This window comes from Coffea arabica, chromosome 9e (assembly GCF_036785885.1).
Source record: "Coffea arabica cultivar ET-39 chromosome 9e, Coffea Arabica ET-39 HiFi, whole genome shotgun sequence".
In the NCBI taxonomy this organism is placed as follows: domain Eukaryota; kingdom Viridiplantae; phylum Streptophyta; class Magnoliopsida; order Gentianales; family Rubiaceae; genus Coffea; species Coffea arabica.
This window is the reverse complement of record NC_092327.1, coordinates 40,271,063-40,290,108: the sequence shown is the minus strand read 5'-3', so window position 1 is coordinate 40,290,108 and position 19,046 is coordinate 40,271,063. Positions and strand designations below refer to the sequence as shown.

General features: G+C 36.8%; 2 protein-coding genes across 3 annotated transcripts in view; both read right to left on the bottom strand.

Annotated features, from left to right (window-relative positions):
* The window catches only part of LOC113707650 (protein ENDOSPERM DEFECTIVE 1), a 6,036-nt gene extending 317 nt beyond the window's left edge, over nucleotides 1-5,719 (bottom strand). The window contains exons 1-5 of one of the 2 annotated variants that reach the window (XM_027229922.2): nucleotides 3,132-5,719; nucleotides 2,546-2,665; nucleotides 905-1,021; nucleotides 692-787; nucleotides 267-374 (exon numbers count right to left, since the gene is read on the bottom strand). In XM_027229922.2, the coding sequence (XP_027085723.2) occupies nucleotides 267-374; nucleotides 692-787; nucleotides 905-1,021; nucleotides 2,546-2,665; nucleotides 3,132-4,373 (1,683 nt within the window). In that variant the 5' untranslated portion in view covers nucleotides 4,374-5,719. The remainder of the gene's footprint in view (nucleotides 1-266; nucleotides 375-691; nucleotides 788-904; nucleotides 1,022-2,545; nucleotides 2,666-3,131) is intronic. The other variant, XM_027229923.2, reaches the window with a different exon arrangement.
* A 149-nt stretch (nucleotides 5,720-5,868) lies between these two features.
* LOC140004515 (sodium/hydrogen exchanger 6-like) lies at nucleotides 5,869-15,204 on the bottom strand. The gene is made up of 22 exons (XM_072066372.1): nucleotides 14,805-15,204; nucleotides 14,548-14,599; nucleotides 14,308-14,367; nucleotides 14,142-14,166; nucleotides 13,946-14,031; nucleotides 13,640-13,751; nucleotides 12,313-12,375; nucleotides 12,161-12,180; nucleotides 11,982-12,079; nucleotides 11,599-11,626; nucleotides 11,245-11,277; nucleotides 11,108-11,155; nucleotides 10,941-11,001; nucleotides 10,752-10,849; nucleotides 10,592-10,667; nucleotides 10,465-10,484; nucleotides 9,798-9,895; nucleotides 9,586-9,695; nucleotides 8,730-8,813; nucleotides 7,086-7,183; nucleotides 6,917-6,996; nucleotides 5,869-6,347 (listed from the first exon to the last, which is right to left on the bottom strand). The coding sequence occupies exons 1-22, from the start codon at nucleotides 14,983-14,985 to the stop codon at nucleotides 6,298-6,300; spliced, it is 1,581 nt and encodes a 526-aa protein (XP_071922473.1). The 5' UTR covers nucleotides 14,986-15,204; the 3' UTR covers nucleotides 5,869-6,297.
* Nucleotides 15,205-19,046: the final 3,842 nt, after the last annotated feature.

Below are 19,046 nucleotides of genomic sequence, written 5' to 3'. Positions count from 1 at the left end.
CTAATACCAAACTAAATTCAACTAATTATGTCTTTCTCTTGTTCGCTTATTGCTTTACATTAAACCGGGTGCTTTATTTCATTTCATGCCTCCTTAATGCTGTTATATTTTACTCTTTCCTTATCTTACTCCAAATCTAAGATAAATTGAGGATTAGTGACGCAGTTCATGAAGGATTGTTATGTCCACGGGACTCAAAAGAAGCATATTGGAAATCATCTAAAAGATTGGATTTAATTGAAGAACATAATACTTTTGAGACATGCCTGTGATGCATATGACTTCAGTATGGAATCTCCACATTCCTGGATGTGGGCTCTTTCTCCACCCATAATCCTAGCCAGTTCAGAAACTAAGCTTTCCATATCTTCCGCCTACATGCGCCCAAATGTACAAGTACAGGAAGAAAGTCAAGGGTCTCATGCAGAGAGAGAGAGAGAGAGAGAGAGAAATTTCGAAATACTGTCAAAAACAAAAGAGAAGGAAAATGGTTTTTCAACTCTCGAATTTGCTTGCGTTTGCACAGCCCCAAGCACGTATATTCTTGAAACAGTTTTTTTCCCCTGAACGGGAAAGTGGGCCATAGAAGTATGTCGGGGTATATGGTGCAAGTTTATTCATTTGTGGCCTTCATTTATTGGAAACTTACTGTTTCCTGTATAACAATAAAAATTTTGCTGCTTCCACATACCTTCACCATGAAGCTTTGGATACAGAAAGTAATCAATTCTATCACCTTCACAGCTGAGTCCAAGATCTCCTTCAACTCTGTTAAGTCAACCTGTAGCTAAAGTTTTGGTCACAATTCACATTGATGCTGGGATTCGCTACACAAATTGATAAATGTGACCAATTACTACAGTCACATATTATAATTATAAGGATATGCAACAGCACATCGCACCTTAACTCCGCCACTGATTGGAAGTCTGAGTGACAAATTAAGTAGAGCATCCGTGACACCTGATAAAGAATGCGAGTAATCCTCTGCCACAGTAGACCATTCATCAAGATATGGCATCTGAAATAGAATGTGGTGAGCAATTTTAGGCTGTATTCAGGAAACAATTATAACTCGAGTGGTTGGAAAGTGATTATTGGGCCCATAGCTATAAACCTGTTTCTGAAACATCAATTGAACATGGAGGATTACAAATATTGAAATTGAGACCGAAGGAAGAAGATTGGACACTTCAATGCGGAAGACAAGAAGGCGAGTTGAAGAGCACAATAAATTAAAGAAATATAGTGCCCAAACAAAATGTTTCCTTTCTCCAGGTACTTCCAAACTAAACATGAGTTCCAATATTTTTCCTGTTTGAAGTCTGTCAATCATATTGCATGTTCATTCTGGAAGAACAGCATGGCAAGAATGCTAAATACATTTATTTCCATGAACTCATTCATTTGTATCTCTGGCAAACACTTTATGAAGATAAAGAGACAAAGTTCTTTGCTTCATGATTTCAAGTCTCTGCTCACAACTGCAAAGAAGTAGCTCATAACTTCATGTTCCAGAAGTAAAACCATCAAAGATTAGAAACTCTGAAACTTAAATCTGGCATGCTACTAGCTTTCCGTGTCTTGAAACACCAGATAATTTGCAAATCTCGAGGCACTATAACACTAAATGCACATCTGACTTGCATGTTAAGCCAACTGAAGGGACTAAATTCCTAATGCACATCAATCAGTATAATGTTCAATTGTCTGCATCACTTGAAGCAGTATGATTGGTAGTCTAAATATTATGAGGCGGTCTTAATTGCACAAAACAAAATGAATGAATCACAGTACATTGCAGAAGTTTTTGATGATAACTGCGAACATCATCAATTGGTGGTGGAAACTATAAAATTCGGCAGACAAGATAGATCTACTTGTAGATGTTTTTCCTTACTTCTGCATCAATGATATTTTAGTCTCTCCAAACTTTATATGCATCTATCTTTTATGGTTATTTGGCTACTCTCTCTGTGAAATTTTTACCTGCGGCATTGGGCAATATTCATATTAGAAACTTATCCTAAAGAGGCTTGGGGTTGATTACGCACAATTCCGATCTGCAGGCCAAGGTTCCCCCACGCCGAAGGCCAGTGTGTGCTTTTAAAGACTCAAAGAGAAGTGATAGCCAATTCCTCCACTTAAGCTACCGTGAGCTATTTGGACTTTATAGTTTGTGATATCAAAGATTTCAAGCTCACGTATGTTGTGCTATTATAGGCTTGTATTTGGTGGAATGCCCTTCGAGTGAATTCATGTTTCTCACAAATGAATCTTCATGAGGGCCAAATGAGATGATGAAGGATTTGCAAACTGTAAGTTAACCTTAGGATTTGTCATCTCATGACAATATTCTTTTCTTGAACTAAGTAAGACATGTAGCTCCAAAGAAAATCACAAGTCAAATCTATCTAGGGCTTTACAACTTGAAGATAATTTTATAGATTGAAACAGTATTCTCAACACAACAGGGTCTAAATTTGGAGGGGAAAAAAATTTTGCTCGAAAATTTTCATAAACAAATTTCAGTTAGCAACCTTACCTGCGATTCAACTGTTGTTAATAAAGTTTTTATTCTTTGCCATCGATTAAGTTCGATGTGACTATTCTTCACCACCTCACGCATCTGCGAAATCTTGCTTCCAAGAGAAAACAGTTGCCCCTGCACAAAAGAAAACCACAAGCAGGATGACTGATTGAATGACAGTTGGATGTTGGAAACAAATATCAGGCAACAGTTAACTCAAAGAGGGAAGCATGTGAAATATAGATAAGGGTTAATACTCTCCCTTATAGACAAAAAGACTTATAAACAGAATCGATCAGAAATTAAAAAATTAAAAAGAAAGAGAAAGATGATTGGTCTCCATGACGCGCACTGGAGAGGTAAAAAGGGTCAACACAATTTCCCGACGTAAAATTACAAGCCAAAGACAGAACACATTCTGCTGCACCATTTTCGAGATATAGTAACAATCAGACAGTGACATCAAAGCCAGTTTCCAATTTGAACATTAGACACAAAGTTAGTTCACTTGCAGGATTGTTGGCAGAGCTTAAATAGATAAAGCAAATCTAGAGTCATTTAAGCTACTACGAAAACTCTAGTCATTGTCAAATATACAAACCTCTGCTTCCTTTTTTTGAGCGAGCATAGAGACCTCTGATTTTGCATTAGCGAAACGCCACTGCAAGTAATGGTTGTACAGCAACTTTAAAGCATGCTTTACATCATCTTGGTGATGAAATAGTTTCTTTCCTTTTCTAGCATCCGCTGCTGCTCCCTGTTTTAGTGATGACAGATGTGAAGGCAGACAAAGAGTTGCCACCTGATTCGTCAAGGAGGTTTTGGAGGGAGTTTTGGAAGCTGTTGGATCACCAGCTTTACTAAGACAAGCTGAGGAGGAGGAGGAGGATGATGGATTTTCACTGTTGGATTGTGGCAAATTGACCAGAGAACGAGAACAGGGAGAGGTTGTTGACCTTAATGAGTTGGAGTCATTATCACATATTTCGGCAACAGGTAGATTATTGAAGCTTCTAGCAACATGCTGCCACCTGGTTGACACGGTTGGAAGAACATCTACCTCCGGCATGGAAGAGCGCAAATCCGGAGGCATCATCCGGTTGTTCGTATTACTCTGGACGCCAAAGGCAGTGCGACTTGAGGAAGAATCAATTAGAGGGTGGTCAGTTGAAGTGGCCTCTCGTAATAGTTTAGCTGCAGCGGAGGCCGTTACTGGCGCACCACCACCACCATTCATATTCACACAGTAATTGGTGGCAGATGATGGCCGATGAAGGCTTTGGGAAGCGAGCCTATATCTGGACGGAACAATCCTATCCCTATCTCTGTCGGCTCCAGCAACGATTGGAGTGTCGGGTCTTCCGCTACCAAGTCTTGGTTGTTGCAACTCTGTCTTGGCATCGTTCTCCTTATAAGGAGGCTTCACTCGCTGCAGCTGCTGTTGCTGTTGCTTTCTGGGTGCAGATGAAGAGGATTTAGCACTCTGATGATGTGCGTGTGCTGCTGATCCTCCTCGTCCTCCTCCTCCTGGAGCCAGAGGAGTGCTACTGTCTAAGCTCCTAGCGGTCTCTGGAACCCAGTTCTCATCTATTGAACGGGGTTCCAGCTCGTATTGCTGTTGGGGCTGCCGACTCTTGACAGATTTAGAACGCTGGGATTCAGGTGCTGCCGGGGTAGGGGTAGGAGTGGGAGTTGGGTTGGCGTTGAAAGCCACCAGAGGAGACATGAACCTAGAGCTCACCTCTCTCACCCTCAACTTGGCACGACGATGGGCCGGTGGCGGAAGCGGGACTGGTGCTGCCGGATGCTGCCGTTGTGTCGTTGCATCTGAAGTTTCTTCCATTCTGTCCTCCTTTCAAGTCACAAAGAGAGGTTGATTGATCACTGACCAACAACCAACAAACCACTCCAGGAAGCTGTATCTAATCCGTTCCACTTCAGATCGATCGAATTGATAGTTGGATTAATGCTAAACGAGAAAACCAAATATGGGCCTCCTCTCCTCTTCTCCAGTAGGTTCATATGCGTATCCAAATCTGAACTCCCCCTTACAATTAGAAACTGCAACGAGAGCCCCAGAGTTGAAAACTAGCCGTTGTGGCACTCCAGGATTTATTATTATTATTATTATTTTAACGCTATTGACTCGGCGGCTCGCAAGTCGCAACGGAAATAAATTTTGGAAAATTACTTAATTAGCTTAGCCTCGGAGAGACAAGCTTCCGAAGTTGCGAACAAGGGCTCAAAATATTCGCACTCTAAGGCTTTCAGCTGTCAAATTTTCTCTCCCTTACTTTCTACCTTTCATTACATTGTTGTTGTGATTTTACATTTCCTTATCCATGAGTCCATGACAATGGTTCAAACTTAGTCTCATTTCATCCATTTTACCACCTCTACTTGGTATAAAGGAAATGTGTGTCCAAATCACACGAAATTAAAGAGGAATTTGACTATTAGTTTAACTGCATTCAAGAACCCCACAGCCACTTAAAGAGCACTGATTTAAAAAAAAAAAAATTTAAACCAGATAGGAGAGAAATGTTAAAGGAAAGGAGAAGGATGGAGTTTGGGTGGAAAAAAATGTCAACAGAAATGTTAAACCGAATCTCCCTCAAGCGTCTCGGCCCTCAACCCAATTTGCAGCGTAAAATCAATGAAGACAACCCACTGTAACATCAGGGTCATTTTTGCGTTTCCACTTAGGAATAGAAAAGAAAATATTACAACAAATATGAATATAACATTGTAGTCAAAACACATGCATGGGGCTTATCAGCATTATATCAAGAAACCGGGGAATAATAACCTTTGTTTGCTTAAAATGTCCATCAATTTTGTTCATAAAATCAGGAAGAGGAAGCCAAATGTAACCTCTCCAGCCAACACCACTGAGGACTTCCAACATAACTAAACACTCATTTACAAACATCAAAATCAATAACTCCGATGTTCAATTATTTGTGCCAAAAGAGTTATACAAATTGTGGTTTGGTTGTGAGGCACTAAAATGATGTTGCCAGAGGGTTTTTAAAAGGTGTAGTTACTGTGGAGGGCATCAAAACAGAGGTGGTTGAAAGAGAGTAATAATGGGGACATGAGAGGTATGGATCTGTGAATCCTAGCACCTTTGCCTGAATCTTCAATTTAGAGGGGGAGATTTGAGGGAAGGTGAATGGCAAAATCAGATCAAGCAGGTAGGAGAGTGGAGGTACTGATGCGGTCTACATCGGCAAGAAATAAAGAGGGGAAGATGGCAAAGCTGGGAGCAAAGAGCTGGCTTGCGCATCTGTACGGATTACAACGAGGAGGTTTATCCATGGAGAGAGAAATGGAGATGGAGAAACCTCAGTAAGTTTCATTTATTCATCATAATAAATAAGGACAAATGGATTGACCTTCGTAAGGGTTAGTTTTCACATTTAGAAAATTATTGCTCTAGCAATATCGCTACCCATTTGTAATGACCTAGCAGAAAAGAACAAATCCCAAATCAAGTAGAGTTCCAAACACGTGCACAAATTAGTTCTTGGATGAGCATGCACTTTTATGCCTCTTATCTACCAATTGGTGTACATTCTATCTCTCCTACTTACAAATCTACAACCATCTCGATACTATAACTTTGTGTATGGTCAGAATGTCTAATTGACAGGTTCTCCCCTTAATATGCTCCTCACGGCCAATGAGATGTGAAAGACCACAGCCTAGCTTCCATAATGAGGTCTGTCCGATTGCAACAGAAGAAATTCTCTGCTGCTTGATATTCAGTCATGGCCGCGATAATCTCCTCTCCTAGAACTAATCATAGGCTCATCTGGGCATCATAAAATGGTGGTGGTGAGAAAGAGCTCTCAATTTCAAAAATAGACAAATAGGAGTTGTCGCACTTTATTAAACACCAAAAGAACGCAAAACAGTGCAGCACCCGAACGTAAAACAAGACAACGGATTACTTTCAATCTACAAAATGATGAATGATGAAACCATCCGGTTCCATGCATACTAACAGAAGCCTAAATTAACTTAATGCCAATTTAAGCTGTAAACGCAGTCAAGCTTCCTACAATTTGCGAGAAATAATAATGTGAAGGACCTCAAGTGACGAATCATGGAAGTTCACACCTACACCCAGCCTCTTCCTTCTAGAAAAAGATGGAAAAAGCTACACATATAGACATGTTTCACTTATTCCAAGGTTTTTATTTTCTTTTCCTTTGTGATTATGGGTGGGTTTTAGATAAAAATCATAGAAGTGAGAGGTATTTCCCTCAGGTGACAGTTCAATCTGACACAGTAGAAGAGTACTCAACCTGCTGCAATGGTATCCATTCTTCCAGTTCCTTGACGGCATTTACTAAGAGTATAAAAAGATTTTTGTCTTACCCTCATCATCTTCATCGCCACTTTGAGAAGTAAAAAAGGGAGTGAGGTAGTTCCTATCTAATGCTGTAAATGATGCCGTGCTGCAGAAAGAATTCAGAACTCAAAAGGATTACAAAATTACAAAAATGAGAGAACTAATCATCCACGAAAAGCTATTAACGTGCAGTACCTTTTGTGAAATTCTTTAAGCTTCATTTTGAGCCTGTTTCCTGAGGATGATTCCCCATCATAAGGAGGAGCTATATAGCCATTGTTGCCCTCAAAGCTCTGAAATAAAGCAAATAAAATCAAACTTGGAAAGAGAAACTGGAGGAGTTATAGAGATTTGTTTTTAAGAAAAGTTACAAAGAAACACGCTTGTTGAAAGGTAGTACTCCCATCAAACCTACTTAAAAAATAGTGAGCCTGACGTATATTAGCATGGTAAAGAGTATTGCTAAGTGGCACCATAAGTGTTGTACTCCTATCTTCTTTCTACCACCTTAGACTTCATCATAAGCATGTTTTCAAGAACATCTAGATATATCTTTTAATAAACTTGTTACTGATCCATACAACAGCTTACAAGTGCACAAATGTGATGGATAAAAAAAATAACACAGAAATGACTAAAGCGCAAAGCACTTAATAAATCGCTAGTAGGAAATTTAGGGGGTGCTTGCTTCATGCTCTGGAATTGGAATTGGAGATGGCATAATAGACAAAAAATCAGTATGGGTTTGAACCCCTGGTATCATTCTACAGACTGGTGCTTGGTATAAACATAGTTGGAATGGTATCAAAATTAATTTTTCAATTTTTTTAATCATTGTTCTCTTTCCTGGATTGATAATCATGCCCACCATCTGACTACCACTGAATTACTACCAATCCAAATCCTTATTGGTTCTTTGTTCAACAATTACCAACAAAAACTCATGACTAATCAATAAAAGATCTGGATGTTTGTCATATTTTCCTTTTCTATAAAAATTGCAACTGGAACTTTCAGACATTTGCAAAAAATTTTCCAAAAGAAAACGGCAAATTTCATCCTCTACTGAAACCTGTTAGAATCACCATACAATGCAATCGAGTTGGAGCCCTTCACAAAGAGAAGAGAACAGAAGAGATCGATTGTGATGAGGAGGACGATTTGATGGTGAGGGAGGGGAGGAAAGGGTCTACTGGGGCGATGGGGGAGTGATGGGCAGTGGGAGAAGAGGAGGGATTTGTCAGATGCCATGGAAAAGGAAGAAAATCGGAAACAAGGTAGGAGGGGATGTTGTCAGATGCCGAGATGGAGGGAAAAGTGGTCAGAGACAAATGAGGGAGGAGTTGTCAGATGCCATGGGAGAGAGAGGAGTGTTGAAGGCAAGGGACAAAGGGGAGGTTCGATGGTGGGAGTCTGGGAGAGGGAGAAAGGAAGTATTTTATGAAAATATTTTATCTTTTATTTATTCACCGTTGGAAATGAATTGAGGATTTTGAGTGATTCCTCCCAATTTAGTCAGGAATCATGAATCCCCAAATTTTTGGGCATGATTCCAATATTTCAATTCCCATTACAGTGTACCAAGCACTAAGTATTGGAATTATCGTCATTCCCCATGCCAAAACCCTCAGACCAAGCGGCCCCTTAATAGGATAATAATGACATAGAAATGATTAAAGCGCAAAGCACTTAATAAATCGCTAGCCGGAAAATTTAATATCATAAAAAAGCAACAGAAACATACTCCAAGGATTTTATCAAGAGCAGAAAAGTTAAGACCATGAACAAAAAAATGGTAACAAGTTGAAGGAAATTGCATAGATTGACAGGTAAGCTTACTTCCCCTAAAGATCCATCATGTCCATCGCCCACAACCTCTAGAGCTTCCAGCATTGTACCTGTTGATCCTCCAATCAACAAGACCTGCAAAGTGCAACCAACAACCATTGGCAATTCCATATGCGAACATCATCAAGAAGTAAAATGTAAAACTGAACTCTATAGGGAAGACTAGGTAGGAATTATTTATTATGCAAAAGTACAGAGTCACCAACTTTCAGACCACCAAGATTTTACTAGAACTAGTGAACTCTCGAACAAGTTTACACCTTAAGTTGCCCAATCCCTACATGCACCAATTTTTTAACATTTTTTATACCTGTAAAGCTTAAACTCTTCTAAATTAATGAAAACATACTGATAAACATTGGAAATCATCAACCTCGAACCCCATAATACTCGCATTAGAATTGTTAAGTTGTGAAGTATGGAAACTCCCATCCAGACAAAATCAGTTCAATGAACTCTAGGTTGTTTCTTAAGACAGAGCACTTAACAGTCTCAGCCACACTCATATTAGTAAATTTTCCAACCAATGAATTTTGAATTGTTATTTCCAACCGATGAGCATTGAATTGTTGTAACAACAGGTTCACAAGAACACAAACAAAAACCAAAGAACAAGACTATGGAGATTGCAAATTGCTAAATGGAATTCAAAAGTACAGCCAAACTAGCAATTTAGAAGAAAGTTAATAAGCAGTGGCACACGATCCAATTTGTTGGAACATTAGAAAATCAGTACTTAAAACTTAATTAGTTTTCTCTGTTCATAGGATGCCTTTAGGGGCAACATATTACCTTTAATATTTTAGTAAATTAAAATTCCAAGAAGCAAGAAGGGATTTTATCCTACCGTCAAAACAACAATTGCAGTTGTTGCAGTGAATATTGTCTGACCATGTCCCTCAGGAAGATCGTGAACTGATTGCAATGAAAGTGCAAAAGCCATAGCCCCTCGAAGTCCTTGATGCATGTCATAACACATATTAGATGAACCAATGTTGGTTAAAAAAGCACACAAGTTAAAATAGCAACTTGAAAGTCAAAAGGTCCTGAAGAGCTTACCGCTGTACCAAAGCGCCTTTTGATGTTTCAAAGGTATTTTGCGGTTCGTTGGTCTAACCAAGTTTATCAAATACGCACAGCCAAAAACATTTGCAGCTCTTCATAACATGCATAAATTGGTTTAATAATTTAACCACAAGTACATTAAACATAACAAGTTCTTCTAATTAAAAAAAAGTTTAAAATTAGTACCCTAAACATAAATCTCATAACTAATTAACCAAATGCATCAGCTTTCATGTTAACAGAGGTCCAAAGTTTATAAATGGAGATTGAACCTTTTAAAACCAGAAACAGAAATTCAATTAGTTAAAACCAGTAGCAAAGTAAGCAATCAGATGGAAAATCTTGAGTTTATGAACAATCTCAAACTTTTACCATGGATTTTAGGAGTTCCATGGCTTCACAGTAATGCCACTTATTTAAATGACAAATGGGAATTGACAAACTTGGTTCAAGTTATTAGGCTAATGAGCTCGAAAAGTCATATTTTGCAAACTTGGTTCAAGTTATCAGACGAAGTGAGGAAGAAAAGTGGTAAGAATTTTGGGGAAAAAATTTGCTCAAAATATGCTCTTGCTTCTTCAATTATGATGTAATTTTGCATCAAGCAGAATATTGACGTTGCTGAAATTTATAAAACCTAAAAGAGTTGAGCTTAACATACCTTGCAATTACAATGAATAACTAGGCCAATCATGGAACAAGTTAAGAAATTATACCATTTAACTTCGCGGGGGGGGGGAACTAGAAAACCAACTGTTTTTAAGATTACACTAACAACATAAGGATACAATTGAGAAAAAGATGAATCCAATGTGGGACCAGCTATGTTGCTCCATGGCAATATCAAATCCCATGTATATAAATCTGCATGATCAAGAAATTCATTTCTAGATCTTAAACATAACCGAGGGGAAAAAAGGTGCTTTGTATAAACACAAACTCTCTTACACAAATGTCTCAGCCAATGATGATATCAGGTCAAAAAAAGCAGACACAAACCGCTGCGAATTGTCTGACAGATTTGAGAATGTGTAGTGCTTCATAACCTTAGAAAAAGAAAAAAAATGATGCTTCCTCATTAATAATACATTATAAAGTAAAGGATCAAGGCAAAAGGTAAATCATGATTGCACTTACAATTCCAGTGAACAATATCGAAACAATACCAGAGAGACCAAGTCCTTCTGCTAGCATGTACCTTTAAAAAGGATGCAGATGACAAAATCATGCACCTTGATTGAGGAGGGGAAAGATACGGACAACTTATAACTTAACTAAATGGTTTTTGAGGAAAAGCAGCTTACGAGAAATATGGAAAGAGGACAAATAGACAGCACTCCAAGTTCTGAAGACTGTATAAAAGCATCAAAGAAGAGTAAACTAGAGAGTTGTAAGACTTGAGATAACAACCGCAAGATGATTCAGAAAAATAGGCACTTACTTGTCAATGTCAAGACCAGCATATTTAAAAAGGTTCTGGGGGTTAAGGATTAAATACAAAAAAAGACACCCAAAAAAGAAAAAAAAAATTCCAGGAACATATTAGGTGCAAATATGAATCATGAAATGATAATAGAAGTGATGGAGGGAGAAATAAGCAAATAATACAAGCAGCTAATCTTTTACATGGGCATGTATATTTAAGTATTGCAAACTTTTTCCTTTTCTCTTATGCTGGCTTTAATATTCCATAAGCAGCAACCGAAATAGATGAAAATAATCAGAATCAGAGAGACAAGAAACTCAACGGAAGCACAGAAGAATAATAATCACTTAAAATGTCAGATAGGATATGAGAGCCGAGGTAAATCCAACGCCAACACCTGAGAAATCAGAAACAGCTCTTAGTGCCTCAAGAAAAGACAGCTTTATCCTTCAAATTGTAAATAGAAGTAACACAAATTGAGACCAAACATAAGAACAACTAAGCAATATGAAGGCACCCAAAGTATACTATAGCATGTGCCAGACACAGAAAGATGCAGCTTTTACCTATAGAAACTTATAATATTCCTCTAATCTTAGAAAATTCAGTTCCTTAATGCATCTCTTAGATGTCATCAAGAAGTCCTCGTGGTTAAAATCGTTTTCTCACAAGCACATTCTTGATAATTGAACAAGATATCTCAGAGTAGTTAGGCATTGATCTATTCCACTGACAGCAAGTTCAAAACAAACCTGATGACATTGAGCCAACAAAGGTCTCAAGAAATCTAACAATGATCATGAAGAAGTTCTGTTCTGAAGAACTATGGCTTCTCACTAATGACATTGTCCTGACAAAACAAATAGCGATAAGACTTTCACATACCTCAGAACTCATTTTTATTTTTAAAAAAAAATTCAAGCAGACTTACCTGTACAAGGAGATTGCCATCTTACAATTGCATGCCACATAAAACATATGAATATATTAGTAAACATCAAACTAACCCAATAGAAAACGACAAAATTATAAGCAGTGAGTTACACATTTCTAGAAGAAGATACATTAAAAAATAGAACTTACTGCATCATTCAACACAGACTCCCCAAAGACCAACGCATACAGATTCGTGTCCGTGCCAAGCTCCTAGAAATTTATCATCTCAGATATTAGTCACTTCAAAATTAATTAGAGAATATTATATTTAAAAAATATTGAAACGCTGCCATCCCTCATGCTGACAAAAGCCAAGGAAGACTACAAAATAATAAGCACACACTTAATTTCAAGGCCCAATTCCTTTGGCATTCCAAAGACGGTGTGGACCAAATTTTGGATGTTATCTAGCAACTCACAGAATAGTATGCTTTAGCAATTTCTTAAATTAATACACAAATTATCAAGTTAGGGATGTTTTGGGACGTTGGCAAACTTTTCTATTGCTCTTGTCCATAGGCTGCTTCAACATCTTATGGAGTCAGAGGTCAAGACTCTTTAAGAACTAAGTGAGCTTAAAGGTCAAGGAAATAAAGTTCTATCTGAAGTTTGAATACATGTATATGCGGCTATAAAGGATCAAAGAGTAATGAATTCTAGTTGCCTCAAGACTGAGATAGATCAAATCAGCTCAAAGTTGTAAACATTCAGCAAATGAAGCAATTAATAATACAACATTGACGTTCTCAACTCAACAAAACACATCAGAATCATAACAAAAACTACAATAGACTAATCAACCCAGTTGATCATGTCATTTCTACATATTTTTGTTTCAGGTCATGTGAAATTTCTCAATAACAAAATTATACACCACCAAAAGAATATCACAAACCAGAACATCGAAGCCTCTGAAAATTCATCACAAGCTGAAACTCGTGTATCAAAAGATCTCTACACAACTTTGCATTGTTTTGCAGATTCTCCTTAATTGATATTCAGTCCTAAGTCCTTCATTCCTAGGACTTCTTCAAACGTAAGGGGACTATTATTAGGACCAAAGGTGAGCGTCACTTAACAGTACAAGTAATCATCTCTTGATGATTCATAAATGGTTATCAAAGCTACCAAATACCTTTTATAGAGATATCATTTGACTACTTGGCACACCCTAATTCCTCTATATTCCAAACAGCTTGTAGGTACAAAAATTACTTTTTTTTAAACTAATTCCCCCTTTCCCACATTACTATTACTGATGCTTTGATACAACTGAGAACCAAGAGAGTAGATGTCTATATGAGATTTTAGAACATCAAACATCAGCATAAGTTTAAAATCCTTTAGGAACTAACAAAAAATGTGGATATAAGTGCCAGAGATACCATTCAAAACAAGGACCAGAGCAGATATAACTTCACCATATAGCATTTTTAAGGTGATTAAACGTCCTATTATGGAGAAACAAAATCACCTGAAATATGGATAGAACAGTCACAGGATCTGTTGCTGATATAAGAGCACCAAACATCAAACATTCGACAAAGGGTAGTTTGTATGTAAGATACATTAAACCACCAAGGTAGCTGCAGATAAAACATAAAAAGAAGAAAACAGAAAACAATGTCGGTGACGCATGATAAATGAAGCTTTGGAATAAAGCATAATTAGAATCAAAATTACATTCTCTTATGTTGCAGTAATTCCAATTCCAAATCACTGAACAAAAGCTTGAACATATGAAAAATGGTATACATCACGAACAAATATGACAACTCACACCAGAATCCCTGTTACAACAGAAGCAATGAAGGTCCCTCCAATTGCAAAGGTGACAATGGCTCCAAAATTTGAAAAGAATGGTTTCTGTAAATTGCAAGAGACACAAACGCCATATTATGGTTGCAAATGATGTAAAACCGAATGGAAATGCTAACATCGAAGAACTTGGATAAAGAAATAGAGAGAAAACTTACCGGCTGAAGACTGAATCCTGATTGAGTAATCATCATAGAGTCAAGAGAAACAACAACTGGGAACTAGCAGTGTATAGCTAATAAGCAATATACTAAAATAAACAATTGCACAGAATCAGAATGCTGAAAAAGTTTCCTTATTAGAAAGGACCCAAAGAAAGGATATAAGATTATTGGAGGTAATAAAAACAGGAAGAAAAACTCCTCATGGAAGTTAAACCAAGCCCTGCAAAGCAGGAGGGAGGGAGAGAGAAAGAAGAGAAAACAAATAAAAGTTATAGATGAAATGCACAAAATTCCATGGGGCAAATAAACCGAATTCTGTTCTTTTTCCTTTTGCGTTTTTTATTCTTTTCTTAATTGGAGGAGGGAAGGAGGCGGAAATGGCAGTGTTCGACTTACTGACCTGATGCTAGTTTCTGTATCGGAAACGTTAGCCAGTCCACCAACAATCAGACCTGCCAGAGTTTATGTTAAAAGGGGGCAACACTGGCAGCTTATTCTGACCTAAATTTCCTCCCATGAGACACGAGAGACTTTACTTTTCAGCAACACGTAGTCGAATGATAAAAAGTTCTTGATTGACAAACCGAAAGCAAAAGGAAATGAAGGTCGATAACTAGCATGGGAGACTAAAGGAAGGGATTACTATTAGTCTATTACCAATCAAAAGGGAGGCGCTAGCCTCGGGTAGGTAATAGAAGCGGTGACGCCGAAGGACATGGCCGAGGACGAAAGAGAGCACGAGCATCATGATCTGAAGGAGAATCCCAACTCCAGCCGCCTGCTGCTCCTTCCCTGGACTCTCCCGAGAATCTGCCGGAGATATCTGCAGCTCGTCCATGCTACTGATGTCCCCGGTGGCTTGGGCTCTTTTCTTTTCTTTATTTTTTCTTTTCCTTTTTGTCTCCCTTTTCTTTACGTTTTATACTCTGCCGAGAACTGTATCTTTCCCGGTTGATTTTTCTTTGATTGCTTTCCCCGAATTTGTCCGCAATGTCTCTCTCAGCACCCCTTCGTCTCCGCCAGACTTCCTCTGTCAGTCGTAAACTCCCACGCTGGCCGCTGCCACGCTTATATTACAAAAGAGCTTAATTGTACTTACCTCCTTGAGGTTTGGTCAAACTAAAATCAACCCTTGAGGTTTGGTCAAACTAAAATCAACCTTGAGGTTTGTCCAAATTATATTTACCTCTCGTTAGTGTATCTGGAACATAGATACGTGAAAGGGCAAACTTGCCCTTTTGCTGTAAAGGGTTAAATTTAGCTTCAAAATTTTTGACATAAAATTCATATCTATAACATTTTGAATAAGTACAAAACAAATATTCTAGAAAACATTAAAAAAGAAACATTTTGAATCCCAAAAAATATCTAAAAATAATTTTTAAAAAAATTTAGAAGGAAAATTCTAAGAGATAAAGAAAACATCATGAAAGGAAGAAAATCTATAGAAACATAAAAAAGAACACCCTAATGATAGAAGAAAAAAAACAGAAAATCATGAAGAAAGGAAATAATTAAACAACTTTAAGTTTAGAAACGAAATCTTGCTTTTTATCTACTTTTTTGTTATTTTTTTGTTCTTTCTTTATGAACCACTCTACTCTAATGTCTCTTCTATATAGGCTGGAGCCATTTTTAAGTGTTGTAAATCCACCTTCTTGTCCTAGTAATTTCTCTTTTTTCGCTTAAGTGCGTAGTCAAACCCATCAAACTATGTTATAACTCACAAGATTAAAATGAGAGGATGTGCACACATATACATATGTATGTATATGCACGTAAATAAGTATGTACACATACACATAAAAATAGAATATGCAATTCCAATAAATTGGATTGATTATGAGAGAGGAGAAATTTATTGCTAGAAGCAACATATATTTTTGCAATAGATTTTCAATAAAAGGAAATGATTAAAGAGGTTAGGATTGATGGTTAAGAAATCAAATTGAAAGGACTAGAGAAGATATCAAATTGGCAATATTCCTAAGTGTAAAGAATCTATGTACATACAATTCTATTATACATAACCAACTAAAACAGAAGATTCAATAGAACAGTTTTGATTTTCTAGACTTTCATTTCACGTGTATGTATATGTATATATGTATGTATATATGAATGTATATATGTATATATATTGTTGACACCTTAAATGTATAGGGAGAGGCTTGCAATCATTTAAGACTTTTAGCCCAATTTAGTATAGTTTTGGCAAGGAATTGACTGGCAACTCTTTAGGCTTTTAGGTTTATCTGGAGCACAGTACATATTTATTTATTTATTTAGGGGTCCCTTTTTTAATAAGGTACCCATTTTTTTTGTCAGAAAGTAATGAGTATTTGGATTGATGGTTCAAAATTCAAATTACAGTTCATCATTGTAATGGCAACCTAGTCTAGGTTGTAATGCCTATCATCCTAAGACATGATCGTCATAAAGTAATGTCTTGAAAGAGGATCGAGGAAAGAATTCAATGAAAACCAATCAAGATACAAGCTATGCAAAAATAAAATGAGATAATTGCTATATGGATTAGTTATTTTTTGAGGTGATTTTAAAAAATTTTACTATAATATGAGCCTGTTTGGAAGCCAGATTTTTAAGCAAGTTTTTTACCTACTAGTTTTTTAACAACTTTTGCTACAAGAACCCCAAAAAACTTATTCAAAGTTTTTAACCTACACACTTCAAAAATACACAAAAAACTTTCCCTTCAACTTTTCTTCTTTTTCTTCCCCCACCTAACCCACCACATCCTCCGCCGCCAGCCACCACCGCTTCCAGCGCCGGTCACTATTCCGACCGCCAGTTCCCGCCTTCCTTTTTTCTTTTGCTCTCTTTCCCTCACCTCTCTCCTCCTCTCCCCTCCCCCTTTGACCGATCTGTTGGTGCCCTTCTGAAAATTTTTTCCTTTTTTTTTTCTCCCTCAGCCCTCCCCTCTTCACCTCTACCTCCCCCGCCACCCTCCCCCTTTGACTAATCTGATCTCGCGCGACCAGATCGCAAAAGAGGAGGGGGGAAGGGGAGGGGCGGCGGGGGAAGGAAGGGGAAGGGGAAGGGCGCGACCAGATCGCATCCCGAAGGGGAAGAGGGAGAGTGGCGGGGGAGGGGAGGAGAGGGCGGCGGGGGAAGAGAAAAAAAGCAAAAAAAAAAAAATAGGGGTGGCGAGGGAAGGAAGGGGAAGGGGAAGGGGAAGGGGAGAGGGAGGGGTGGCTGCCATGGAAGAGAAAAAAAGCAAAAAAAAAAAAAAGACAAAAAGAAAGTTGCTGCCATGGAAGTCTCCGGGAGAGGGAACAGGGGAGGGAGAAGAAGCGAGACGAGAGGAAGGAAAAGAAAAAAGAAAGAGAGAAAAAAGAAAAAAGAAAATGAAAGAAAGAAAATGAAAAGGAAAAAAACTTTTTATCTTACAAAAATTTTTCTACAACTTCCACAGTTATCTACAGTAAAGTTTTATACAAACACAAAAAAAACTCACCTTCCAAATAGACCCATAATATGTGAAAAACTTTTACTGAAAAGGGAAAATCATTTAAAATGTCAATCACATTTTGTAAAATAACTTTTTTAGTCCCTTATTTTTAAAAAGTGTAATTTTATACTTTTTACAAATTCACATCGATTAAATTTGGCCCTCACCTAAGTTTTTGACTAGTTTTTTGTCGAAATCCTCTATGTGCATTGCATTTGATCATTTTTTGAAGGGCAAAATTGTCAAATCAAATTTTACATAATCCGATCCATAGTCCCTTAAATTTTACAAAATGAATTGTTTCGTTTTTCACATTTCATAAAATGAATTTTTTTATCTCTCATTTTTACAAAATAAAGTTTTACATCATTCATTGACCATATATGCGAATAGTTTTTTTTTAACCCATGTACATATCTATTTAATTCACCTAAATAGTACGAATAATATGCAATATATCTCTATTTGATTTCATCTAAATAAACAAATTGTAGTTGTATACACGCTATTCAGTAGATATATATATATAGGTTTAAAACCAACAATTTTGTTTTAAACCCATGTATATATCTATATAATTTTACCATGTGAAACTATTCAATATTGGGTTCTAACTCGAATTTTATAATCATACTAATAAATTGTAGTTTAAATTTGAAATTTATACTTGTCACTTTTAAAATTAACAGTTGAATTACCTGCTTTGATTTGATATAAACACTCAATAATGTTATTCGTACTGTTCAGGTGTAGTCAAATAAATATATACATATGGGTTAAAAAAAGGTTATTCGTACACATAATTAATAAGGGATAAATAAATTAATTTTGTGAAAATGCGAGGGAAGAAAAAATTCATTTTGTAAAATGTGAAAAACTATAGATCGGATTATGTAAATTTTAATTTGACAATTTTGTGATTAAAAAATAATCATTTGGTAAAAAACTAGTCGGAAATCTAAGTAGGGATCAAATTTGATTAATGTGAATTTGTAACGGACGTAAAATTATATTTTTAAAAATGAATGACGAAAAAAATTATTTTGCAAAATGTGATGGATATTTTGAATAATTTTTCTATTGAAAATGTATTAGGTGTTTATGCTCAGGTATTTTTGAGATATATTTTAAAATATTTTTAAAATTTAAAACCTTTTTGGGTATTTTTAAAAAAATTTATAGCACTTACATTCGTTACCATCCCCTCAATGGTATTGCCAAAAGTAAATCCCAATAGACTCTTAAATCCATCCAAGATTTAGTTTATCGTGGTATGATTTGCCAAAATAATGTGCATTATTTATCTTATATTTTATGCGAAGGTGAGAAAACATGAGAAAAGAAAACACGAAAAGTATAAAATGATTTGATGAAGCATGTTGTGAGCATCATAATAGACAATAAGATTAAAAGGGATGAAAATAGCA